Source organism: Poecilia mexicana, unplaced genomic scaffold, assembly GCF_051168715.1.
Source record: "Poecilia mexicana isolate PSO_F unplaced genomic scaffold, ASM5116871v1 scaffold_2, whole genome shotgun sequence".
NCBI classification, from domain to species: domain Eukaryota; kingdom Metazoa; phylum Chordata; class Actinopteri; order Cyprinodontiformes; family Poeciliidae; genus Poecilia; species Poecilia mexicana.
This window is the reverse complement of record NW_028263371.1, coordinates 5,992,611-6,019,892: the sequence shown is the minus strand read 5'-3', so window position 1 is coordinate 6,019,892 and position 27,282 is coordinate 5,992,611. Positions and strand designations below refer to the sequence as shown.

Below are 27,282 nucleotides of genomic sequence, written 5' to 3'. Positions count from 1 at the left end.
GCTGGTGTCTTATTGCCTGTGACAAGTTCAGCCTGACCCCAGCGCGCCACACTTTTGATGGTCCCTAAATAAAACAAAACAAACGGAGCTGTTCCACACAGCAACAGCGACGTGCTGACAACAAACTGGACTTTCCGCCTGGCTCGGCTTCACTGGCGGCTCAGAAACGAAAGGGCCTCGAGTCATATTTATACAACATCTTCACCGAGTCCTCGCATTTTGCGAAATTCGATTTTCCTCTCTCGGTAACGGGCCACAAAAACTGAACACTCTGGTCGCAGACGATCACATGCTGCCTCAACATCACTGCTATTATTTCTTTGAAACGAAGGAAAAAGACTTGTTAATTTCAAAGATCTGACACAAAGGTGCAGATGTAGACGGTTGCACATGCATACAAATGCTCCGACTCATTAGCCTACAAATTGGGGCTTGTTTATTTTTACCGTTTGGTTCTTTTAATTAAACCTGTCACATGTACCCTCTAAAACTTTTTTTTTCCCCCCCCGACTAATTTATTTAGCTAAAAGCCCCGTTCTGAACTAATCTGACCTGACCTGGGTGGAGGCGTATTGTTCGGATGTGCGTCCAGGGGCGATTTACGTACCACAGTCTGGAAGCACGAGTGGAGCTGCGTGAGGAAGGGTGGCTTGTCCTGCTGGGCCAGGACTCTCTTCTCCACCATCGTACATTCCACATCGTCGTCCTGGATCACCACGTCCTTCTTCAGGATCTTAATGGCGTAAAGCTCTTCTGTGGCCTTCATCTCTGCTAGCATAACCTTTGGAGAAGCAAAAGTGGATAGAATGACTGGCGAACTCTCTGTTACCAGAAAGTCCAAAGTTTTTTGGTTTGTTCCCCTTTATTTTTGAGTTGAGGCATACTTCTCACCTTTCCAAAGCTGCCTTTACCCAGCACCGCCAGAAAGCTAAAGTCACTTAGCTTGACCTGGTCCAGGCTGTTGGAAGGGTAGCTGCTGGGGCGGCCGTCGTCCGTCTCTGAGATCATCTTCTTTCCCGGGCCTAACTTGGCTTCCTGCACCCGGAACACAAAACGCAAAGTGTCTGACAACTGAACGTTTTCCGAAACGTAACAAGTACAGGGTTTCAAGGAGCCACTTCCTGTCACAAATACAACAAAACTTCAAGAATATCACTTATTTTCATTTGTTGTCATGAAAATAAATCTGATATTTGGTTTCTCTGCGTCTGTTTCTTCATTCGCACCACAGTTCTGGTCTACAAGTTGATATACTGTACTCAGCACAGGCATGGATAATGCCATAATTTGGGGCTTTGAATGATTTCCATTTATTTTTACAGGGCAGCATGGTTAGACCACATAGAACTGCAATTTGTTGACGGATTCTGCTTAACTTCATGCGTCTCATGCTGGTTGATGTCAGACTGATCTATCCTTTCTAAAACCAGTTGTGTCCAAGTTTTAACTACCTGAGCCAGACCTGCACCCTCAGATGAAAAGAGATTTGGTCCACATGTTGAGGAACAACCCAAGAAAGGGACAAACCTGCCATGAACAGAAAACTCCTGGTGTCTCTGGTGTTTTACTGGAGGATTTTGTGTGTTTAACGTTGACATTATCAACCTGCACTGACCAATAAGAGAGAAATGCCTGATGTGTGTCAGCGTGTTTAAACATGACTGAAATTTGCTGCTACTCACTCGATCAAGGCAAATTCCATATTATTCCAATTATTATTTTTTCATTCAATGAGACAAAAATTGAGCATTTTGGCAAAAGTGGAACCAAAAATGTTTGGAGGGATAAAAATGAGGCATTCAAATGTGAACAAACGATATGCATCAGGCATGGTGGTGGCAGCATTTCACTGCCAGTGGTACTGGAACATAGTGCAAAGTTGGGTGGAATAAATCTTCCACTCCTAATCAACAGGTAGATGATTGAAACCTGGACACAACAGAGTTTCCCAAAGGGACTGATGATTCCAAATCAATAAAACTGGATTTGAAATGGATAGGCAGATTAACACCAAGCCTCCAGTGATGGTCCTGACTGCATCATTCTTGAAAACATATGGGCTAAGTTGGGTCCAACCAATTCAAATCGGCTCTACAAAACGAGTGTGAATGAGGTCCAACTTGCGAAAAGACAAAACGTCATGTATATATTTGAATCAGTGTGTATAATTGTCCCTGTGTAGAATTGAGACAATAAATTCAGAATAAAATTGAAATTATATAGTGAATAATCATTCCACCCTGGATACAAAAGTACATTAGAAGCATCCTGTCAACATTTCATTGATGCCACTGATGAGTGTATGTAAACTTTTGACCAGAACTGTGCCTGTCTACTCAGTTACCACCACAAACTACTGGATGATCAGCGGATTTCAAAATGAAAGGTATGAAATGACTCACTGATGCCACTGGTATTATGGAGCTGATGTGCTGCATGATTAATTCATAACTGATCTTAATACATAGCTTAGCCTTTATTAAAAAAATAAAAACTAAAAAAAAGGTACACTGCATGTGCTTGTGAAGCAAAAAGCTAATGATACAGCACATCAAAAATAATGCCATAAATAGATAAATGAAGACCACACACAGCACTAGACATGACTGAATCATGGGAGAGTTAAAGATTTTTATTATTACTATAATCACAAAACAAAACTTGCAAGAAGTTTTATGCTATTTTGTGTTAATTATAAGTTTCATGAACACTTCATTTGACTAAAACCTGTAGTTTAGACAAGTTAAAACATTGTTTAGCACTACTTGTTTCCTGAGTGAACATCATAATGGTGCTAAATTCTCAAAACCTTTTTAGCGGTTCTTCCCCTTGTAGGACAGAATAATTGTTTCAACAAACTTTTACATGGAGGAAACAAGAGTAGAAGAACGACACAAGATACTAAACTGTTTACACCAGGAGACACATCAGTCCTGCATTTACTCCCTTCACTGGTTCCCAGGACATATCTCTGTTGATTTTAGTCTTTTAATTGTGTTTAAAGTTGTTAATGACATTATGTGATCTCTTACAAACACATTACCCAGTCAGAGCTCTTGGGTCTGCTGACCAACATCTTCTAGAAGTCCCCGGGTCCGAACAGTCCGAACAGTGAGGTGACTGTATCTGGTTCAAGCATCTTGATCACTACTTTCTGAATTGTGGACCATTGATGATCTGATTTTGTGTAGAGCTAAACTTAAAATGCATTTGTTTAGACCTGCTTTTAGAAAATAGTAGCACTGTGAGGCTTCAATGCAGCTATTTTTGGCAAAGTAGTGGCCAAAAATACAACTTATGCACATAAGATTTGGTTGGTTGGTTGGCTGACGGATTGCCTTCCAGAAAAGTGAAGCAAATCATTAATATTCTTTAGGGAAACATCCAAAAAAACTCAGATTATTATGGTGTTTCGTGTTATAAGGTATCTGAAAGAGTTAAGCTGTCACTAAATGAAATGGTCTGTCTTAAACTTCTATCCACTTTTTACTCAACTACAAATTAAGGATTTGTAAGCATTCTTGTGCTAAAATAATCTTAAATCTGACTAAAGCCTGAAGTTCATCTAACCTTCTTCAGGAAAGCTTTACTTTACCATATCAGAAAAGGTGTTTAGGCCACAATGACCGAAAGAAACGTCCAAAAGAGAAGAACTGATGCATTCAATCCAGACCAAACAGTAATCATGATAAACGGAGCATCATCTGCTGTGGTTGTGTTTGCCATCACCGGCAGTCTGCACATAGGACGGGCGCTCTAATGGAGATGAGGTACTGTCCCAGAACCGTTTCATCAAAACTAACCATCATCTAGACGTCCTACCAAACGGGTCAAAACTTTTGATGCAGAGCTTCCACTGAGCCAAATATAAGAGTTCTTGTTTTTCAAATATGCATTCACACAGTAAAGCTTAAATTAGGTGTTATTCATTAAAAACAGGTGTGTTTCTAAAACTACATAAAAAAGTTCAATCGCAAAGATGAAGAGTGCAAAGAGATGAAGATTCATCAACACAACACATTAAAATGGCAAGAGTGGCTTGTCACCAAAACAAGAGAAACGTCCCTGTCAGGTTTGAATGAGAAGTGAAGGATGCCACACTGTGGTTGCCACACGACAACGCAGGCCCAGTGCAAGTCGACCTGCAGAAACGGATCATCTGTGCATTTCCTACATGCCGTTTCATGCTCAGTCACCCAGCGAGACAAAAAGCTCCAGAAAGCTACAGAAAATGAACTCATTCGGCGATTTGAACTCCAGACAACGAGCAAATTCAGAAGAAGACACGTTCCTTTCTGCTTTCATCACAAAAGCAACAAACAGCATAATCCAGGTTATAATCTCAGCCAATCAGTGCGCAGGGAAAATTCATGCTCTAGCCGACGACATGATCCACCACAGATTATCCGAGAGTCAGGTTGTATCTCTAGCATTTGTAGGAGAGTGAAGCGTTTCAAGCAGTAAAGGTTTCCAGCAACATTACATGATGTTCACATAAAATCCATTCTACTGTGCTTGTCTCTATATCCCACATTCACAAACAGAGGAAAGCATCATCCAGCAACGCCAAAACACAAAACCTTATTAAACAAATGCCACCTCTTCATATCTGTACCAAAGTCAGATTTATGCCGTGCCGTCGCATAAAGGTTTTAGTCTGGTTATTAGTGGCCGCTGTGGTCTGCCTGTGGCAGCAGAAAAACACAAAGCCAGAGCGACCGCATGACATCACAGCAAACCTGTGAGTGTTTAGACGAAAAGCAACAAGCCTGGCCAGGGCAGGTGCTCAGCTGCCTTACTTTCCTCCAGTCAGACGCACCTGGTCAGAGTCTTCCACAACGGCTTGGTCCTGCAACCACAGGGAGAAGGGAGCCCAAGGGACTGACTCACATTGCACACTAGTGAGCAAAGGCAAGCCGAATTATAAAGCAGGTAGTTAAGGGGAAAGAGCAGCGTGTCTTGTACATTTAAAAAAAAAAAAGCAAAACTGCTGACTAAGGATGATGTTTTTAAGAAACTAAAGAAATGTCGGGCTGGTTGTGTGGATGGTGACGGTCTTGTTAAACGTTTGTTGATCTGATTGTTCTGTCCTGCTGCAGCGCTGGCCTGTTTGTGGAGGCATGAAGTGCACAGTGTCATTTCGTTTAGCACTGAAAACACAGTGTTGTGACCTGGAGGATCAGAATAAGGAGGATGAGAAGGTAAATCCTTATTATTTAGCACATACGGTGAGAAATGTGGTGGAATACCAAGACCATGTGATAAACTATCCATTTCCACTGCAGCGTCAGCATGTAAGCCATGTTTAGAAAATTATACAGATGATGTCATAATAGTCCTTTCGGAGCATGTTGCTCTTACTTTTATGACACTTGCTTACCTTTATATATACTTTAACAAATTTCACATCTGGAGTAATTATTGTAAAGCCAAACAGACGACACAGAATGAGTGTCAGTCATTTTTTAGAAGCTGGTTTACTGTTTTTCATGAATTCATACTTTCATTTCATATCTTTCAACAAGCCATTTTATATCTTTGTATTTCATTTCTGTATATGAGCTTAAGAATCTTATTATTTCTGGTACATAAGAGTTAATAAGAGTTACATTTCCTGCATTGTTTAATTTTATGTTATTTTTTTTAGGACTTTATATTTCACCCTATTTCTACTGACTGTGTTTCTGAGCCTATTTCTGATTTTTGATATTTTTAAAGGAGAACATTGTCATCATCAAACCAAAATATCTCAGAGAAATCTCCTGTCATTTGTTGTAATCACATAAAATAGTTTCCCTACATGGAACAACAAAATCACTTTAAAGGCAAAATGACCAACAGCCACATCAATGTGTATCAAATGAAGGTTAATTAACAAGTATTAAGTACTAAAAGTAACAAAACAACTGACACTGTGCTACCATGTCTCAAATTGATTTTTTAAAAAATGAATAAACACTTTTTATATGACATCAAAACTCATAAAAGTTTTTAAAGACCGAAAAGAGATCTGGTATAAAACCGAACACAAAGCCATGCATTCTGCTTTAGCCACTTCAGTCCACTGCTGACATCTTGTGATCACAGGTGGTATTTCTATTCTCTACTGCTTTAAAAACACTACAGTAAACCAGTCATGTACAAGTTACAGGGGCCAAAATAAGGACAGAACATGCTCAGTAAGTATATTTCCAATATTTGTACTCGTATAAAATTCACACCAGATGTCGTCAACGACCAAAGTAAAAGAAATGAATAAGAAAAACTTCAATGACAGTGAAAATAACTTTTTCTTTGTTAATGACACATTCAAGACATTTTCTCCAGGGAGAAATAAATCACACGAATTGCTCAAGTGAGATTTTGAGAAACTCTTAAAACGTTCTATGCACTCTGATCTTTTCTTTTTTTTCCCCATAGATATTCAATTAGATCACATGATTGACTAGCAGCTTTACTTTCTTTCCCTGAAATCAATTAAGAGTTTCCTTGGCTGTTTGTTTGGATCTAGAAAGTCTGGGTACGTTTTTCCATCCATCTGTCCTTTGATTATATGACATCTACCAGAACCACATGTTGGAAGAGCAGTCACATCATGATGTTCCCACTTCCAAATTTCACTATTAGTATGGTATGATGTGCACACACTTTTCTCCGTAGTGTGTGCAATAAAATCTCCAGAGTTTAGCTCTGACCTCGTCTCCCCTGATGCCACTGATTTCTCTAAATCTTCTGAAGCAAACGTTAAAAAGAAGCTTAAAGATGGTTTTCCTTCAGCTGAGGAGTTTTGTGCAGTGAGTGTGCATACAGACAAATTCCAGCTGGTTTCTTGGCTTTTCGCACTTCTTTGTTTTTTTTACACATCCTTTTTCTTAATGTGTACAAAACTTACTCCTAGCACCATTTCCCTTCATTGCACACATTTTATTAACCGATTTGTTTTCATTTCTTGGCTTTTCTAAGCTAAACTTTTACTGAGGACAGCTGTGAATTCAATGTCAAAACTAATATTAGACATATATTCACTGAGAGACACGTTGACATTTGAAATACTAGTTTACCTAAAGCGATGAGGTGATGTTTGAATGTACAACAAGGACATTGCTTGAGAAATTTTAAGGATTTTTGGGGGGTGAGAAACAGTAAAATACATTCATACAGGAGAAGAAGTGAGCATGAAGGATGTAAAGGTCAAGATGGACAGGAAACGAAAACATGCAGAACCACAAACTTGTAAAAGTACAGGGTTAGGACTAACAGGCAGTCATTTCACAAACAACACAAAGACTCACCAACAAACATAAAAACACCAAAAGGGACTTAATACTCAACTAGCTTTTGTTTTTACATTCATAAAATGTCCAAATTCTGCATGTAAGACACATAATGTTGGCAAAACTGAATTCACAGCAGCATGAGGCCACATACAAACGCACAAGGGCGGGGAATAAATGAAGCAACATGTCACCATAACGAGATGAGACAAAAAAAAAAAAAAAGAAAGAAAAAAAAGGGCCATGTGAGCAGATAAAAGGTGGAGGGAGGGCTGGAGAGGAGAGGGGAGAGGGCTACCTTCAGATTACAGTTATTTTGGCAGTCCTGAGAGGAGGGCAAGACGTGAAGAAAGGAAGAGAGAAACTCTTGCATTAAACATGAACACGTGACACAGGATGTACAGTATTCTGCAGGTCTCACCGTGGACACAGGGGGGGAGCAGGAAGCTAAGAGGGGGGAAAACGGAGAAACCACAGAGGGGTTTATGAGGAGGAAAGAGAAGCTGGAGGACAGAGAAGTTCCCCACGACACGAAGAGTTCAATAACTCATCAATACAAGCAGTGAAAGGAGCTTCTGCAGAATATTGACTTTGGAGGACGGGGAGGTGAATACCAATACATTTAAGATTCTTTTTTTTTCTTTCTTTTTTTTATGTGAAAATTGTACAACAAAGCAGAGCAAAAATGTTAGTTCATCTCAAATTATCCTAGTGAAATACACAAAGTGTGTCTCAACATGAGGACATGTGGAAATATTTAATGTTTATATACAATAACCTTTTGCAAGTATCAGAATGTAGCATGATCGCATCTAGCATGGATTAGATAAAAGTTAGTGAACGACTTGTAAAACTACCTCCTGCTTTATTAAATCTACCAACACATAATCAGTAGTACAAATGAAACGAACAGTTAAACTCTGACAATGAAACAATTCACCAAAAAAAACATATCGTTTCACAACATGCCACTTTAAAATCTGTGGTGTCCAAACCTCCTCACTATTACTATTATATTCTTGTCATAAAATGCTACTTCTAACTCGCTGCCAACTCTCATAAAACCATTTTTCAGGTAAGCATAGCTGAATTAAAATATATACTTAGCAGCAGAAGTTCCTCTGAGAACTGCTTAAAAATGTGACGTGAGAGAAATGTCAGCAGAGATGCAACTATGGAAGTAAAGATTTACCAATTGATTTGCACTATGACATTTTGACTAATTAAATCAGACTCAAACTTTTTGGCGGGTGATATTACAATGTCAACAAAGAATCTGGGCCTTTCAAACAGAAAAGAGAGGAGTTATGGGAAAGACATGTAAAGTAATGGAGAAACCTGTAAATAGTATTTCTTCAACATCTAATGAAACATCTGCAAAGGGTTAGGCTCGCATTGTTTTAGAAAATATTTCCACCAGCAATTATACTTCAAACTGGATGGACGAGGATTCAATTGGGACTGTAGATGCTGCATTCTTGCACTGAAACAACCCAAGTGAGCAAACTGACAAATTTATCATTATTTAACTTTCATCAACTCCTTTGCAGTCACTAGCTGCGTTTCCATTGATCATAAAATCGCCCAAATTGGAATTACGAAAATAAATTTGCTCAACGGAAACCAGTCAAGGTTTTCGACGGAAAGATGTTGCTCCAGGTTGAGGTAGTTTTTTCGACTGTATCGAAAATTAGTGTATTTTGCGAAACTGCAATGGGAACACTCTGTTTTCACGTCACACGAGTCGCATGACAGGAAGTTACTTCTGGAGGAAAAAGAACAAAGGAGACGACAGGAAGTGGTAGGAGGATGACGGCGCTGTGTTTTTTGGTGACTTATTATGAGAATAAACTTATTCACATGTGATATTAATTGCGTTTCTAAATTAATGGAAACACCGCGACTGCGAAAGTGCGTTTTTTCTTGACATCAGCAGACTATCAGCATTAGTGATGGAAACGCAGCTACTGTCTCTAAGACGTGATTTCCTAGCAGTAAAATACGATCTAATTCATGTGGCAGCTGGGTGTCTTCACTGAAGAAGGGTACTAAAAGGTGGATGTGCTGACATGAAATAAAGAGTTAATTTTTGCAGCAAATATGACCGCTGTGGACACAAGAGTGTAAAAGAGACAATAAGAACATCCACAGCTGCAGCTGCCACATGGTGATTAAGCCAGCAGCTGTGGCGCTCGGTGACAATCTGATAATCGTCCTGGACATGATACTGAGCTCAGGACAGCTGGACCAACCACGTGTGTGTGTGTGTGTGTGTGTGTTGTGTGTGTGTGTGTGTGTGTTGTGTGTCTGCGTGTGTGCGTGCGTGCGTGCGTGTGTGTCCTTTATTTAACCAGGAACAACACATTGAGATAAAAACATCTTTTCCAAGAGAGATGTGCCTAGAAAGCAGCAGCATAAAACACACGACAAGACGAAACACACAAACACATAAAGAACCGTTTCACATTTCATGAGAAAAACTCTGCAGACATTGGAGAGGTTACAAGAGACACGTGAGCTGACGTCTCTGTCCTTTAAAGCCGACTTGAATCGCCCCAAAGTTACGGGAGGTGACCATATTAAATCCCTCTGGATATTAATCCAGGTGGCAGGAGAAGACAGTTTAAAGCCTTTTCATTCAGTCCAGTTCTAACTCTTCCATCAAAGTTACAGCAACGTTTACTTGAGTCACTTTTTGGAAAAAAACAAACAAAAAAAAAAACCCTGTACTTTCATGAGTATTTTTTACTTTTACTTGAGTAATTTTACTATGAAGTATCACTACTTTTACCTGAGCGAAGTTTCTGAGAGTAACTTCACTGAATGAAGAACAAACAAGTTTTAACCAGAATATCTCCAGACCTGCAGCTTTTAGTTAAATCTTCATTTGTTTCACATTGAAATTGATGTGGGAAAAATGTTTCTGATCCCTGACTTTTATTATTTTGTAATTATGCAGTTGATCTGATTTATTTTCATTTTGATCATTAAACTACCAACATTTCCACACAACTTTCTGATGATGTAACTTTAAGATATTAAGCGACTGATGTTTTGATCAGAGTTTTGATCTGCTTCACTAAATACTTCTATTAAGTCTCACTGGAGTCATTTCTTGGACGGCTACATTTTACTTGAGTAAAAAAAGTGCTGAAGTAGAGCAACTCTTACTTGAGTACAACTTTTGAGTAATCTACTCTTTCGACTTAGTGTGACAAACACTTTTTGTTTTGAAAAAAGAAACCCAAATTAAGTTTCAAGTGAGAAATCAATTTGTCCATATTTAGAAACTGTTTGGCTGCTCTACTATTAAAAATGTATTTTTAATGTTAGATACGTATACAGCTCTGGAAAAAAAATTAAGAGACCACTTGAAATGATCAGTTCTCTGATTTTACTTTTTATAGGTACATGTTTGAGTAAAATTAACATTACTCTTTATTCTGTGAACTACTGACAACGTGTTTCTGAAATTCCAAGCAAAAATTTTGTATTTACTTGCAGAAAATGAGAAATGGTCAAAATAATGAAAAATATGCAAAGAAAACAATTCATTTAGCAACAACAATACTAAAGTTTTAACTCCGGAAGAGTTCAGAAATCAACATTTAGTGGAAGAACCAGGAGGTTTTCAATGCGGTTCAGTGCAGTGGGCTCTTCATTTTTTTCCAGAGCTGCACATATGCAAAAAATTCACATGTCAAAGGGCAAAGACGTCAGCTGGAAAAAGATCAACACACTAAGTGACATAAAAAACTAACAGGAAAACTGAGGGGTGATGGTTTTAAAGAGATCCTCACCTCAAATTTCTTCCTCAATTCGTCGTTTCCATCATCCTCCACAGAGATGGGGACGTTGTAGTACTCCCCCTCCTCCTGACACAATAACTTGAACCTAAAGACACACAGAGGAAGAACAAAGAAGAAGGAAACACAAAGGAGAGAATCGGAAGATTAAAAAAAAAAGCAGCTATTCCTCCAATGATCTTAAATTGAGTAAATAAGTAAATAATAAAGCAGATAAATTGATCATACATTTACATTCTACAATATATGAGATAAAATCCCAATAAAATGTAACTAAGTTTGTGGTTGTAACACAAAACAGCAAGCTAAGGCTACATAACAGGAATAAGCACCAAATACTAAAATAATGTCTGTATAGAACAATTAAACGGCTAAGTAGAGCAAAAGTCACTTTCTTCAAACATAATTTTATTTTTTTTATCTAATAAATATCGGAGTATTTACTTGGTGTGTAGGTTTTACGGATAAAGGTTTCCAACTATTTCTGTTTGCGGTTTAGAGAAGCGATAATCAGCATTACCAGCCGCAGACAGGAGACTTCATGAGCTCTGACACGCCAAAGGAAAGGGATCCCATGAAGTCGTTCCTGGTGGTCCGATCCCAGTCCCACACTTCTACAGACAGCCTGCGATCTTTGTCCGAAGGCTTCAGCTTGCTGAAAAGCACATCATGATCATTATCAAGTAAAAACAAAAAAGAAAAGGAAAAAAATGGGGTACCAAAGTTTCCCCCAGCCCGGTGGTTGTGGCGCTCGGCAGACATTCATCCAGCGGCCCGCCGTGTTTTTTAATTAAAAAATATTTAAAGTTGACGGGAAATGTGAAAATACCACATGATAATTATGCATTATTGGAAGATCAATACCTGAACACAAACTATAAAGTCTTAAAAAATGCAAACATTAAAAAAAAAAAAAAAAACTTAAATAAATAAGCAATGCTATGCCTGGTGGCCCGCCAGGCTTATAATACTCCAGGGGAAACCCTGGGTACAAACTACAACCTCTTGATAACCAATTCCTTCTGTACTCCATGATTACTTCAGGCAATGACAAGTGAAATTTCAGACAGCGTCTTGTGGCTTCGTGAAGGACAGAACAGAGAGAGAACGGGAAATAAACAGCGCTCACAAAACTATGGTCTCGTCCCATCTGGGGTTGAGGTTGGAGTATATTCTTTTGGTCTTCTGCTTGGTCTCGTTTTTAGGATCCGGTATGAGCTTGAGTTTGACGTACGGATCGGAGAGGCCGTTGGGATCCATGGGAATGAGGTTTTTGCCTTCAACAACTGAAAGAGACGAAGAATGAGGGAGAACGTTTAACCTGGCTGCTAAAACGAAGACGAGACGGCGTACAGTGGATACACAAATATAAAAATTTACAACACCACTAATATTATGTCAGATGTATTTTCTTTTTGTGACATCCACTGGGGGAAAAAAAGAGAGAAAAAATAAAAGAATAAATTTTGACTTCGATCTTCTGAGATCAAAAGTCAGCATTCTGTGCAGTTTTGAAGTTACATTTTACATAATTATTCCATCCTAGAAAATAATCCTTCAAAGTAGAATGAACATAGCATTCGTGTTAGGTGTATGTAAACCTCTGACCAGAAGGCTGTAATCTGAGCGAGTTCATCATAAGTAAGCATGCTGATAAAAAGAAGGGCTTGTTATATTTGCACTTCCTCTCTTATCCACACAGACGTCCTGTTTAATGTTTAGCTAGAGACCACAGGTTGGCCATGTCAGGAAAACATTAAAAAAAAAAAAACCTGAATTTTAATCAACAGGTGAACATCTGCAAAATGAAATTGATAGATTCTGGATCAAACGACAAGCTGGAGCCTATGAGGATTATTCCTGCTTCTGAGACATAAAGGGACTGAATGCAGGGAGGCATTATGGGAACAGTGAGTCACACATGCAAGCTGTGTCATGCTTAAGTAGGCGAAGGCTCTCGTCTTGTCCTCCCATATGTAGTTATTAAGTAAACAAGGGCACACTGGGGACATTAGCGCTCCATTAGCGCTGAGATTTGGAGCACCGCCAGACATGCATTACACTACAGCACACACATATATCTGCATGCAGTCAGGTGTACGTATACACACAGAAACACACACACGTTGTGTTTACCGACACACACTGGACTGAAATTCCCTGCAGAAGCAACATGAATGCATGGCTGCTTGGTTCAACTGCGAACCCCTGAGACTTTATGTCCTGTTACTGAGACATAAAGGGACCCAATGGTATTACATTACATGCATATAATACTTGGTATTATATTACATACATATAATACTTGGTATTTACATACATATAATACTTGGTATTACATTACATACCAAGTATTTTTGGTCTAGTTTCTAGTACAAATATCTTAGCACACTTGAAATAAGACTAAGCTAACTAAACTTACAAGTAACTGTTTAAATAGATATAGGAGCTAACAGAGTCAATACCACAAAAAGTACTAGTTCACTTATAACAAGACATTTTTTCATTGTTATAAGTGAAATAATCTGTTATCAGTATTAAAGCTGTAATATGTAGCTTTTACAAAAAATATGTTTTTACATATTTGTTGAAACTCTTACTATGTTGTGACAAAATAGTATGAGACAGATATGTGAAAAAAATTCAGCTTCTCCATCTTCTCCGAGTGCTTCCAGTAACAACCAATCAGAGCCAGGAGGAGGGTCTTAGCGCTGTCAATCATGACGGTGTGTGCGCCGTTCCCCCGATCTCTGTTGCGCTACAGCTTCTCGCCAAAGCCTGCTGCGAATGCTAAGGCTAGTTAGCATGGCCATCGATGACAGAGGATAAACAGTTTTTCTGTATCTCGTTTCTCCGCCATTAGCACATTTAGCAAAGTGCACATGAACATGATTGACAGCGCTAAGACCCTCCTCCTGGCTCTGATTGGTTGTTCTTGGTAGTGGGTGTTGCATTTCTTCAGAAGCTCAGGGAGCAGGAAGAGGAGCTTAATCTTTTCACACACTGTCTCATATTACATTGACGGTTTTAACAAATATGTAAAAAAACATTTGCTTTATAGGTTACATACTGGAACGTTAAGGAATTATAGACTTAACACATGCGCCTATACATTGCTGAAAAGTTGCTTGTTAGTTTTATCTTATTTCAAGTGTAATATTTGCAGTAAACTAGATAAAAATTATTGAGTTTGTTATTTTTTGCAGTGCATGGAGGCCTAAACAGTGACGACTGTCAAAGACAGGGAGCATTTAAAATAGTCTGAATGCTATAATTTAATATTTGAATTAAGACAAATAAACAGCAGCAGAAACATCAGTACCAATGCCACTGAGAACCATCAGAAACCTGAAAAACAAATTCGATAAGCTTCTAATCAGGGGAAATATTATAAGTGTTTTATTCTTTGCTTTACTTCAGCCTGTTCAGTTGTGGTAATAGAATAAAATGGCTCTTTGGAAAAAGAATATGTGGCCTTCTGCAGTTTGTTTTTGTCCTCTGGACCTTGTGGTGGAGAATCTGAGTGCTGAACAAATACAGCAAGAAGTTAGAGGAGTGCTGGAGAACGCTGCAGCAGAGCGTGTTTGGATTTCACGGCAGATGTAAGAGGTTTAGAGGAGCAGCTCGAGGTGGAGGAAGATATCGAGCCATTCCTCCGCACTTTTCAGAAAGCAGACGGCTGCCGGTTTAGAGAGGTTTCGCTGCGGCTGAGCAGTGACCTCCCGTCACGAGGCACTTCAGAGAAAAACAACAGAACCGGCCGATTTCCTGGAAATCAAGAGTTTAGCGGCTTCCATCTCAGATAATTGCATTTTATTTCATTTGAACTGGTAAACCAAAAGCAGCTAAACTGAAAATATAATCATAAATAAAAGCCATTGAGTCGGCTGGCCTACTTTCTCAAATGAAATCAAAACACATGGTTCAGACACAATGAAGAGCCTTTGGAGGTCATGGTATATATGGATGATGACAACAATACTGAATATTATACTGAACAGCAGAATATTAACAGCAACTTTCTTTTTTTCTGAGTGTCTGAGCCAAACAGGGTTTAGTTTAACTAATATGTGTCACTTTATGTTAGACTTAGTTTTTGGGCCAAAACCAACAGTGACAAACTGGTAATTGTTTGACATCACGTTGAAAACTCATGAGTAAAACCCAACCTGCCTGCATGGAGAAAAGTGAAACTTTCAGCTGCTTCCATTCACTGCTGCTGTTTTGGCTACATCCTCGTCAGATTTAGGTTTTCTTTTTAATTCTATGTTGTTGTTTTTTACTTACTTACTTTCTCATCTTCAGAGATGAAAGTGAATTAAGCTGCCATAAACTGCATACTGGCATATGCTGAGCAAGAATGAGTTTCTGCTAGATAAGAACTCATTTCTTGATTTCCAACAGGACTTTTCTCATGTTCTCTCTGCTCTACACATAACAGGTTTGAATGATTATTATATTTTTTTTTGCACATGCAAATTGATAGCTTCAGTAGCTCTTAATCCCAAAATATTATGTCATTTTTGCATACTTCAGATTCCAGCTACAAATATGCAAAAGCCCCCGCCCCCGTATGATATTTAGTAATAAAAAGGACATTGTTCAGACGGCTGTTATGAGGAACTGAGACAGAAAAATTAAACCAAGCATATTTTGGCTGTGGACACAGTTCAGATTTAAGGGCCAAAACAGTGTCTAAAAAAACACAACAAAAACAAACAAACACAGTAATCAATATAAAGGAAACCACATGAGCAATTGCATTGAAATCATTTTTTGTTGTGTGAAAGACAATGAAGTGATACTGAAATTTTTTGATGGCTCTACAGACTGAATATATAAATTATCTGACACATTTTAACTGTCTTGCAACATCTGGGGCTTTACTTGCTCACAGGAAACACAATTGGTGGTTGTTGTGTTTCCATTTGTCACCAGTAGGGGGCATCCCAGACTATCTAATTCAGCTCAGAGGGCACAGAGCATTGACTTTCCGGGAGAAATCAAACAAAGTGCGTTTGTGTAACAATGTGAGGATGGAAGAAACACTCTTTTCAACCCATTATGCTTCACAGGGGAAAATGAGCATTTGTACCGTTTTCAAGACGCTGACCCTCTTTAACCAATTAGTCAAAAAAAGAAAAAAGCTTTAAGACTTGTCATAACTGCTGACACTGCGTAAGAAATCCAATCTGCTCTCTGAGATCTATAATTCCACTATTATTTCATCCTTTGTCAAGACGTTGTTCCCGTTGAAAAGAACGAGCTGCTCAAGTTCACACTGGAAAAAATGTTATAAAAAAATCAAAATACGCGTCAGCTGCTGTTCTGAGACACAAAGCAAAACGAAATAGACAAATAGAAGGACCGGAAAGCACTGGAGAGATGAAAGGTGGGTTCATGTGTTGAAGGCAGAGGGCAAAAGCTGAGAGGAGGGAGCTGAGGCAGGAAAACACAGTGGGAATACCAACAACACGACTTCTGGGAGTCTGGCAGCAGAAATCCCTCAGCAACAAAGTTCAGCTGTTCCCCTGAACTCCGTGGGGACGCTGTGAACAGGAACGTCGCCTGTGTGTGTATTTATCTGTTAGTGTGATGGTGGGGGGATGAAACGTTTGGCCCACCGTGTCCCACTGCGCTCCACGGATCATTTCTCAAATGAAAATGTTTCGACACATCGTCTTAAAAGTTAAAACGCGTGAAAACGAATCTCTGAAGCTTTTGGGAAAGTTCTAGCATGCTCCGATAATAAAAACGTCCCTGCGGACCGACGTATTCTTGTAAAAAGGCTTTATTTACGCAGTGGAAACGCTTATGCAGAGACAAAAAAAAAAAAAGTCTTGCTCTCGGACGACGCTGCCTCGTAAAATGTCAGCAAACAATAGAATTTAAAAGTGGAAAAATACCAGGTTTTTAAAGATTGTAATAAATAACTTCAAGCTATCTTCGATATATAAAGTGATATTTATCATGTAAAGTTCAAATGAAAAAACGTAAACAATCTGCTGTGAGAAAAACAAACAAGTTGGCTTATCACGATAAACTTTGTTGGACGTGAAATTGTCACAAAAATTATTGCCATAAAGGATAATATTGTTGTTTTGAGGCCATTTTCAAGTTATAAAATGATAATCGCATAATAATGCAAGTTTACCCTCTCAAAGACCAATAAACTTTAATTTTTAAAGAACATTTAACACTGGGAAGAGGAAGATTAAAAAAAAAAAAAAAAAAAAAAATACAGTGTGAATAAAAACCACACACAACCAGAACCATAAATGAAATGAATTATTAAGTCTTTGTAAATAATATTTAAAACACATCAATCACCTAATTATAAATCATCAAACTTATTTCTATTCATCATGTTACTAATTGATTAACTGATTCACTTTGGCTTTTAAACGAGGCTGAAATAACTGGGACTCATAAACATGCAGGCCTTTGTACTATTAGCTTCTGAAAACAGATTTTGATTCAATTTCAACATCGGGTCTGTTAAGAGACAAATATTTTCCAAATCTATCAGAATTTGAGAAACGACCACAACGCTTTGTTGAATGAAGCCATCGAGTCAGAGTGACACTGAAGAATTTCATCTGTTCTCATCTTTTGCTAAGTAGAAGAAACTTGGAGGTGTTAGAACAAAAATTAACTAATATTTAGAACTTCGTATTTTCATCTAAAAAAATCCCCCCAAAAACCTGAATTTCTACCTAAACAGATTTACCCCCACATCATGGTGACGCCACCGCCGTGTTTCCCTGTGAGTTCAGTGTTCGGTGTCGTTTTTGTGTCAAAAATACAGTTTGGCATTGTGACCAACCACAACACGTCCTACCAGAAGGCTTTGGGAGATTTTAGCCAGGCATGGTTCTGTTTAGTAACTCTACTTCTTCTTCCAGACATGTAGAAATTTTTGTCACACAGAGAAAAAAAAAAAAACTGCCAACAAAATTCAGCTCTCATTTCTCTATAAAATACAACAACTTGGATTGAAAAAGAAGCTACCGTCCTTCCTTCATCTGACTACAAGTAGATGAGTAACAATGCATAAGAAAGCATGCAGTAAATAATAACTGGACTCATTTTTTACTGCTCATGTGCTGCTAAAAATATCTTCTCGGCAACCCATCACCGACTCGCTGAAACCTCCCGGTCGCGCTGCCAAACGCGCGCTAAATGCAGGAGCTAAAAAGTTATGAGCTGGAAAGATTCTGGCTCCAGTTCCATCTCGAGTGCCATCAGCTGCGTCACTGTAACTCTGACTCATTGGAGAAAAATCTAATAACTGGAATTTTTAAGTGAATTTTTCTCTTGGCCAAAGAGACTGTTGGATTCTGTGCAAATTGAATCAGACACTACAAAGAAATGGAAATTACTGCGAAGCCGGGCTGCCGAGTTAGCGCAGGCATGCAGGACGCTGGACGGCGATCATCATTTTGGAAAGTGGCAGGCTCTGCTGAAATGCCAGCGAGGAGCTTTGATGCAATCTGAAAAAAATTATATTTGGACAGAGACGGTAACTGGACACCTAAATTTCAGTTTTTATTTTATTAGGGTTGCAGTATTATAGCTGATTTACCAATTTGATTGTAAGGACTGATGTACACTAGATATTGTATTTCCTAGAGTCTGAGGCAGAAGTTGTTTTCTTTACAAAAAGAAATAAGTTTATCTGAATATTTAAAAAAGACTGAAAACTAGGATACTCAAAAACTGAGTAACACATCAACACGTCAATCAAAATATAAAATGTAAGTGTTTTAGAGAACAAAATTAAAATATTTTATATGAAGAAAATAAGTACAAAATAACAAAATCAGGCAAAATAAAAACTTTTTTCCAAATCAATTTCTTTACATGTAAATCTCATGAAACGTCAACAAAAACTAAATTTTACTCAAGTAAGAGTAGCGATACTTTATAATAAAGTTACTCGGGTAAAAGTAAAAACTACAATGTAGTAAAAATACTCCTAAGAGTATCTTTTTCCCAAAAAGTTACTCAAGTAAATGTAACTCTGTCCATCATGGGACACAATGGATTAAGAAATCTCAAAATCTCCCATAAGGATCTACACGCACCACTTAACATGCTAACCATGTATTTTCTGGTCTAGTACACTTGAAAAAAGACAAAACCAACATATCAGCATGAAGTAAGACCTTATTTTAAGTAAATAATTCCTTAATATTGATGATCAAAGAGCTACCTGCATTGGCAGATTATTTCACCTATAACAGGACATTTTCCCATGTTACAAGTGAAATAATCTGCCAGTGGAATGAGCTCTTTGTTCATCAATATCAAGGAGTTATTTACTTAAAACAAGCTGCTATTTCTTGTTGAAAAGTTATTTGCAAGTTAGTTTTGTCCTATTTCAAGTGTGCTAAGATATTTATACTAAAAACATCGCATCAAAAATAAGATTTTGTGTTTTTGCAGTGCAATGCGGAGCTGTGTAATGCCTACTGCTCTCTCACACAAATGGAAAAAAGCTGCTTCCAGACTTCAACTGTAACATCTGGGTCCTTAATCCAACTCCATACACTGGATTAGATACATTATTTAAAATAAGGTGGCTTATAAATTCAGGGTTTTCTTTTCCCCCCTGCAAAACTCTGCAAATCAACAAAGGGAGCAAAATATATTTATGTATTTATTACCAGTTTCTCTCACAAAACCCAAAAGTAGCAAGCGGCTCTCGGAGGTTTCTGTCCTCATATATTCCCCCAGTGTGGAGAATAAATGAGAAACTAAGGGGGGGAGAAAATGCTCTCTTCCAAGTGAATATCCCTCCCTGGGATATTCACTGCGAATAAATGAACAACAGTGTTGCTGAAACAAATACGAGGGTGGCTCTCTCAGCTCCACCAAACAGAGGAGAGATCTGTGTAGCAATACAATATAAACAGCGGGAAACAAGCTTAGTCATGTCTATACAAAAAAAAAAAAAAATCATTTTGTTTTGCCGAGTTCCTCCCTAATTCCATTTCTCTCCACCCCAAACAATAACAAAGTCTTACAACTTATGCTTCTTTTGGATTCTGTAGACTAATTTCTCTCTGTCTTTTTTTTTTTTTTTTTTTTTTCTGGGTGAGTCATTATTTAATTTAGCTATTTGAGTGTCTGCAGCCAAAAAGTCTGATTGTCTGGCCTGGAGTTCATGTACGGGGTTTTAAGGACCAGCTGCTTCCCCTGGCATCCGTGTCACTTCCTGCTAGACATTTTGGCTCTGGCCAGCTGATGACTTGGAGACGGTCACTGAATGTGTGTTTTCTGGTTTCACGTCCTCTTCGTTTTGTTTCACGGTGTCAAAAGGCCCCACATTTCATATCTGCCATCAAGTCAGGAAAAATGTTCACACAAAAATACGGATTCTGGGGAAACTCGAACAAAAATAATAATGTTAATTAAAAACGGGAGGAATGGTTTTTGCAGTAAATGCTTGTACTTGCTTCCGAGTTTGTTTCAATAAAATTAATTTCAGAAATACAACTTTGTACATAAAATAACATTAGCTGCTAACCACCTTGATCAAAAGGAAACTATTTTCAGGGTTTATTTTTCTATTAACTCTCATTTGAACCAATTTCAGGTCAGTCAAACAGGATGCAAACTGCTATTTGAAGCCAAATTAAATTTCCATTGGTATTTGAAAGAGATTTTTTGTTTTTTGGCTCAGCTGACCTGTTAATCTTTTAATTTAATGAGAGGGGATTTGGTTTTGAGTGAAATGTTTTCCTGTTTTGTGCTAGTAAAACCTAGGGGTTTTGTTATTTTCTTTGGGGGTATTAGAGTATAGGAGTAAATAGAAATACGTCTCAGATTTTTGGGATAAAAAAAATAAATTATGCAATCCTAAAATTGTCATGAGTTACAGTGAGGTTTGTGGTGTGACAACAAGTGAAAAGTTAAAGCGGTTTGAAGACTTTTTGCAAGACACTGTCACTTTTATGCAGTTGTTTAGTAGACACCCACTAAAATGTTCTGTCATTATTTATTGTCCATTATGAGTATTTTTAACCCCATGATTTTTTGACAACTATATCAGAGATTCTTAAGGTTTCACCAACTCAAATTAAAAACCTTTCTAAGACCATTATGGATTCAATTTAAGACTCAGACAGGCTCAAAGACGATCAACTGGCCATAAATCTGCACTTAGTGATGATGGATGTAAAAAAGCTAGCTAGCTACTAAAGGTGTAGCTAATTAGTGTTAGCCTCGACTGCCTTGAGTCACAGAATGAATAAAGATGAGTGCAGGTGACTCAAACTATAGAATGACAGAAAAGTCTTGAGAAAAAAAATGTAATGGTTCTGCCACAACAAAATTTAAGACCTGTGTTTAACGTATGTACGGCCGGCTTGAATTTTTGAACCGCATTTAAGAAATTTTAAGGCTTTACTGTCAGATACATGAATTTGAGACTTTCTAATGGTGTACAGACTCCCCTAACAAACGGATTATACTTGTGTTGCAAAAACAGTCCATGATGTAAAGTTTCCTCTCTCCATGTCATCCGCTACACTTTCTTGCCACTCTGCATCTTCATGTAACACAATTCTGTTGGCAGGCCTGTCTGCAAGACGTCCACAGCAGCTAATGAAATCTGAAATGCAATCTGGCCTGAGTGGGCCGCAGGCTGGGACAGCAGTTCTACACACAAACACCTACCCACAAAAACACAAGACCAATGAACACGAACGGGACCGCATGCATGAGCTCACATCAGGAATACGACTCGCCGCAGATCCTCAGTAATCAGCCGGTTTTGCACAAAGCAAACACGATGCAGGTGATAATAGTGGTTTCCCCTCCCGCCGCCTAACCAACGCACACATGCCGTCACACGTCTGTGGTCACACACACACACGCAGGTGTGAAAGAAGCATGGAAGTTTTGGAAATGGAGAATACACAGTGGTCTGTGCTTGAAAAATGTGCATAAGGTTAAAGACACAGCTTAAGTCAGACATGTACTGTACATTCACTGTACAAGACGTTTTCCTTATTATCTCAGTTTTGCTTAGACTAAAATCTGTCCTGTTTCAAGTCATTATGTAAAGGTATACAAACAATTTCTATTTGGTGAATGCCGGAGTAATGGAAGATTTATGAGATTTGTTTGTCAGAATGCTACGTCTTTATAAACAAACAGGAAAGAAAACGGCCAAATTACCAACAGATTGGTGATTTTTGATATGGGCTACATGGGCGGTTGTCCAGGGCGGAACGAGAACAGACAGTGGGTGGGGTGGCAAGATGTTTAAGGCAACAGATAAAGGAGGTATACTTATCTGTCAGTGAAGTTTTGAGAAATTTTTTTATTCCTGATTATCAATGAGCAGCTGGAAGCTCCTGACTCCGTCTGGGAAACATAAAGGCTATTTTACAAGCTCAGTGCAAGACTGCACTACGTTTCTTACCGACAAGTTCACCAGTTTGATGCCTGCTGCCTTTGGGTTTTGTAAGAAATGCTCATAAGAGCCATGAACCAACCACTAAAAGCCTTGTGAAGATGCTAGCACAAGTCGGTAATAAAGCTAGTTTATCATGGGGACCAAGTTTTGTACCCTTTGGACTAAATGACCACTTACTAAGGCAGAAGCTATTACTTCAATTTCACGATGAAAAAGCCAGACTGGAGTTTTCAAATGGACTTACAGGAAAAAGATTTTCCTGTATTTTGATTAAGTTTAAATTGAAGTTTCAGGCTATCCATGAACACTGCTACAATGCTACATTTTAAGTAAAAAGAGGTAAGCCTGAGGCCGTCCGAACTGTCAAACACCCACACTGAGTTGATGCTATGTGGGTGTTTCGCTGCAGAAGGGGCAAGTGGACCTCGCAAAACAGATTGTGATACAAGCAGAGAGCATAATGTTAAAATATGGAAGCATTTACTCTTAATAGCCATTAAGTTCATATTTGAGCACAAACGGGTCTTTTCCATTTGGACCAATTAGCCTGACCTCCCCACCAAGCTAGTCGCGAAAAGTGCCTAAGGGCAACAACATCAATGTTTTGACCTTGTCAAATAATTAAAAGTCCTGATCTCAATCAAACTGGGAATTTTGATTGAGCTAGAAAGCAAGGTGACATCAGAACCTGAGCAGGTTAGTTCTGTCAAAAGAAGAGAAGATTCAAAATTCAAGGAAACTATTTTGAGAAACTTGTGGGACGATGAGAACAATGTGTCAGTTTAAAAAGCAGTTCTACCAAATACTGCATTACATCTACACCAACTTGATGAAAATTAAAAAAATTCTCTTAAAAACCCACCGTGCTCATTATCCAGTGTTGGTTATTAACCGTACTGACCTAAAACACGAAAACCTGAATCTGCTTTAAAAAAAAAAGTTGTCTTTTTATGCAATGTGTGTAAAAATCTGGTTTCATCAGTGGTTGTGCAGATTACTGTTTAAAGTACATAGCAAAAAAACCAACAAAAAAAAAGAAAAAAACAAGAAGAAGAATGTTGTTCAGAGAGAAGAGCCAAGAAACCCAGAAGGATCATATTAGCGACTGGCTCTATAAACCAAACAAATGTCACCGTTTAAAGGAGGGAAGTGGAATTTGTCAACAAAAACTGCATTTTGTTCATATTAGTTCAGGCAGAACACGGCTAAATAAACACAAAACTCTAAAAACCTCTATTTGGATTCTTATGGCTATCCAGAACTCCTGCTAATTTTGCACCTGCACAACATCGTGAGGATTCCTGCCGAGTGTCAAAGCAGCTGTGAGCCTTCGGGGAACAAACACCAACAACAAAAAGTCCCTCTGGAAAATGTATTTCTGGGGGATCCTGTGTGTGTGTGTGAGTGAGTGACCGGACAATGACCTGGTGCTTTGTAAGTAAGGTCAAGCGAGCCACCTCTGGGTCGAAATGGTTTCAGGACACTTTTGCCAAGAGGCATCTGCACGTTATCTGGCTTTGGAAGTCAAATATGTGTCCAAGAACAGCAGGCGGCAAGACAGGTTCAACTTGATCTGATACGGTGTTTGCATGTGTGATGCAACGTCAAACATCTACAGAGCTGTCAACAATCGTGTTTATTTTTAGCATGCTACTGCCAGGTGTAAAGACTTATTGTTTTTAGTCGCTGTCTGTTTTTTAAAAAAGACAAAAGTGAACTAAGTAGAACTGAATGCTGAAATGAACTCAAGATGTTTCAGCAAAGTATCACATAAAAGAGCTTGAACTTAACCAAACCAGATAATTATATCCTTTGTATTTTTCTATTTGCACGTTTTAATAGATTTCTTATTTGGTGGAATAATGCAGGTTTTATGTCACATTAAAAACTGGACAGAGAGTAATTTACAATAGTCTCAATTTTCTCAAAATTTAGGAACTTAAAATAGGAATGCGCCAATCCACTTTTTTTCTTTTTTTTTTAACTTGCGATATGGATACAGATATCTGAGGTTTAGTATCGGCCAATAAAAAAACAACAACAACAAAAAACAAAAAGCAGCTGAATTGACTTTAAATGTTCACAGACATAAAGTACTGAATTACAATTTATTTGCTAATGCTGCAGCAGCACAGCACACCTAAATACACCGACAGCTTCACAAGCTTGGGCAAAGATGTAAAAACGACTTTAATTTGTTCTGTCAGTAAAATTAGAATTTAACAGCCAAAGTGAAATAAATAGTAAAGAAACTTGCAAAAACAATAAGCTGACTACCTCAAACATGTAAAAAATAAACTGCAGCAGTTTATTTTTTACACAAACTGCTTCAAATTTAAAATGGTTCAAAAACTCTAAATATAATGTTAAATAAATAAGATTGACGTAGACTGAACAGATCATCAGCAATTCTCAATCTAGATTTTTTTTTTTATATATCTGGACCGATACAGATATTAATATCGGATCAATGCATCTCTACCTTAAACACGATTGGCTCCTTCAGTAATCCATGACTGGAGTTTCCAGAAACATTCAGTTGCACATGAATGCCTCATTCATTCATTGAAATGTCAGCCAAGGTAAGTTGCCTTTGAAGAACTGTGCAGAATAAACCAACCACTTGCACAGCAAACAGATACACAGTGAGAAACCAAATGTCGTTTCTCTCCCCCCCTCCTCCTCTCTCAATTAGTCGTTTCCTAACATTTACTGTAAGCCATGATCATACTCCGTTCTCCCTGTCGCCTCTGCTGATAATTCGATCAGTCGGTGAGGTTCAGTGCCAGGGCCCTGCAGTGCACTGACCCCTGTCTGCCAGTTAATTGAATGATAATGGGAGCTCGCCGTCAGCTCCATGCCGGCCCTATTGTTCAAGCAAATGTGCTAATGCTCCATCATTACAGCTGGCTGATCTACAGCCGCCCCTTAAACCAAACAGCAAAATGGCTTCTTCCAGGAGAATTGGGCATCAAACCTTCCACTTCCTGTGAAGGTTTTGCTTGTCAGGGAGGAAAATAGGAAATAAAAATGCACAACCTTACGAATGGGTTGGCGAGTCATATTTCTCCCGCTCCGATTCTTGTTTTTAATTTCTGTATTTCACGTGCGCCGATTAATGTGAGATGCGATTATATAACGTAAAAATAGTTCCTAAAATCTTTACTGGAGTCAAACATGAAGAGGATATGAATGTAGCTTAACACACAACAGCAGCAAAATTTGAAAAGACACTCCAGAATCTTATATAATCATTTGAGTCCATAAAAAATGCCATTAATAATAGCCTCATTAAATCTTTTAATAAGCTCTGTAGGTGTTTTGTTAAAAACCGCAGGCCTCAGTGGCTGGAATGACAGCGACAGCCACAGATTTGCTCACCACACAGAGTAGCCGTCAAATGCCTTTTGACTGCAAAGCAGTTTATGAGAAAAGAAAACCAATTCTGGGTTTGGAGTAAATTACTATAAAGCAGAAGCTAAGAGATGCACCAAGGAATCTGCTGGGGGCGGGTTAGTTCGGTATGTAAGTTTGTCTGCACTCAAGAAAAACTTTGTTAATGTCAGACACATTAGGTATGTATCAGATCAGCACTCAAAAGAAATAAAAACGGCACTTTATAATTTAAAATGCTGCAATACTGACAGTCAAGATGAACTTTAGTCAACATCTAATGAGTTTCTCAACATAAATTCGACATTTTTACATTTTTGTTAAAGTGGATCATCAAAATCATCATTTTACCCTTTAATCATCATTTCAGTCAACCTGACTGACCTTGTCCGGTTGGAAACTAAAAATGTGATCCGTCCGATCAGTGAACACACTAGGACCAAGACCCAAACTTAGCCATTTTCTGTCTGAAGTGTTTAAAAATGAAAGAGGAAGCAGAAAAGGAAGGAAAGAAGGAAGGAAGGTACCCAAAAGGAATCTAACCGTGATATTCAATACAATACGATGCTGAAGATGGCTTAAAATGTCAGCTCTATATATATTTTTTCTTTGTTTCAAACCTGATTCTAACCCACATGGTGAGATATTACCTACAATCCTAAAATACACAGGTAAAGATCCCTGAGAGGAGGGTTTCATTATAACTTTTATGAAAGTAATTTAAATCAGAAGATTTAAGCTTTTCTTAAGAGTTAAAGGTCACAAGTTTGCAATACACCTCAGACTGGAGGGTCTTTCACAGAAATAAATATTTCAAGCACTCGGTTTGGTTTTAGTTCAATCACTATGTGACACGAAGCACATTGTGGTAATTTAAAAAGACAAACAAAGAGGCCACAAAATGGCTGTTACTGAAAAAGAGTTGAGGCAGAGGAAAGTGCAGTTCAGGTTTATTGGAGGAAACAAATCGATTCTTAATGTCTGTGTGAGATTGGACAACTAGGAACTTGAGACAAAAGAAAAGGGTTTAAATCCATCCGGGCTTATAAATTAAACTGAAAAAAAAACAAAAAAAAAAAACGCTGCACAAGCAACAAGAACATTTTTAATCAATTCACATTTGCTATTTAAGCCCATTCAATTCACCGAGTGCTAAAAGAGAGGGAGGGCTCCAGGCCTTACCTTTGACCTCCAGCTTATCCCCGGTGACCACACACTTCAGGTAAAGGCGGCCTCTTCTTTCGGTGTGATCTGTTCCGCAGAGGCTGGGCACGTTCATGACGCACTGCTTGTGGACGTTCATGTCGCAGGCTGGGGGGGCAACACAGAGGAAACGAGGGGTCAGGGTTCACACAGCCGACTGGGCCGACACCGCTGGGGA

The 27,282-nt window shown here is 38.5% G+C and overlaps 1 protein-coding gene across 1 annotated transcript in view; it reads right to left on the bottom strand.

Moving 5' to 3' along the window:
- The window catches only part of prkcaa (protein kinase C, alpha, a), a 135,403-nt gene that overhangs the window by 32,245 nt on the left and 75,876 nt on the right, over nt 1-27,282 (bottom strand). Inside the window, exons 5-10 of the mRNA XM_014997820.2 lie at nt 27,084-27,212; nt 12,210-12,366; nt 11,601-11,735; nt 11,075-11,168; nt 892-1,035; nt 608-781 (exon numbers count right to left, since the gene is read on the bottom strand). Of these exons, the coding sequence (XP_014853306.2) occupies nt 608-781; nt 892-1,035; nt 11,075-11,168; nt 11,601-11,735; nt 12,210-12,366; nt 27,084-27,212 (833 nt within the window). The remainder of the gene's footprint in view (nt 1-607; nt 782-891; nt 1,036-11,074; nt 11,169-11,600; nt 11,736-12,209; nt 12,367-27,083; nt 27,213-27,282) is intronic.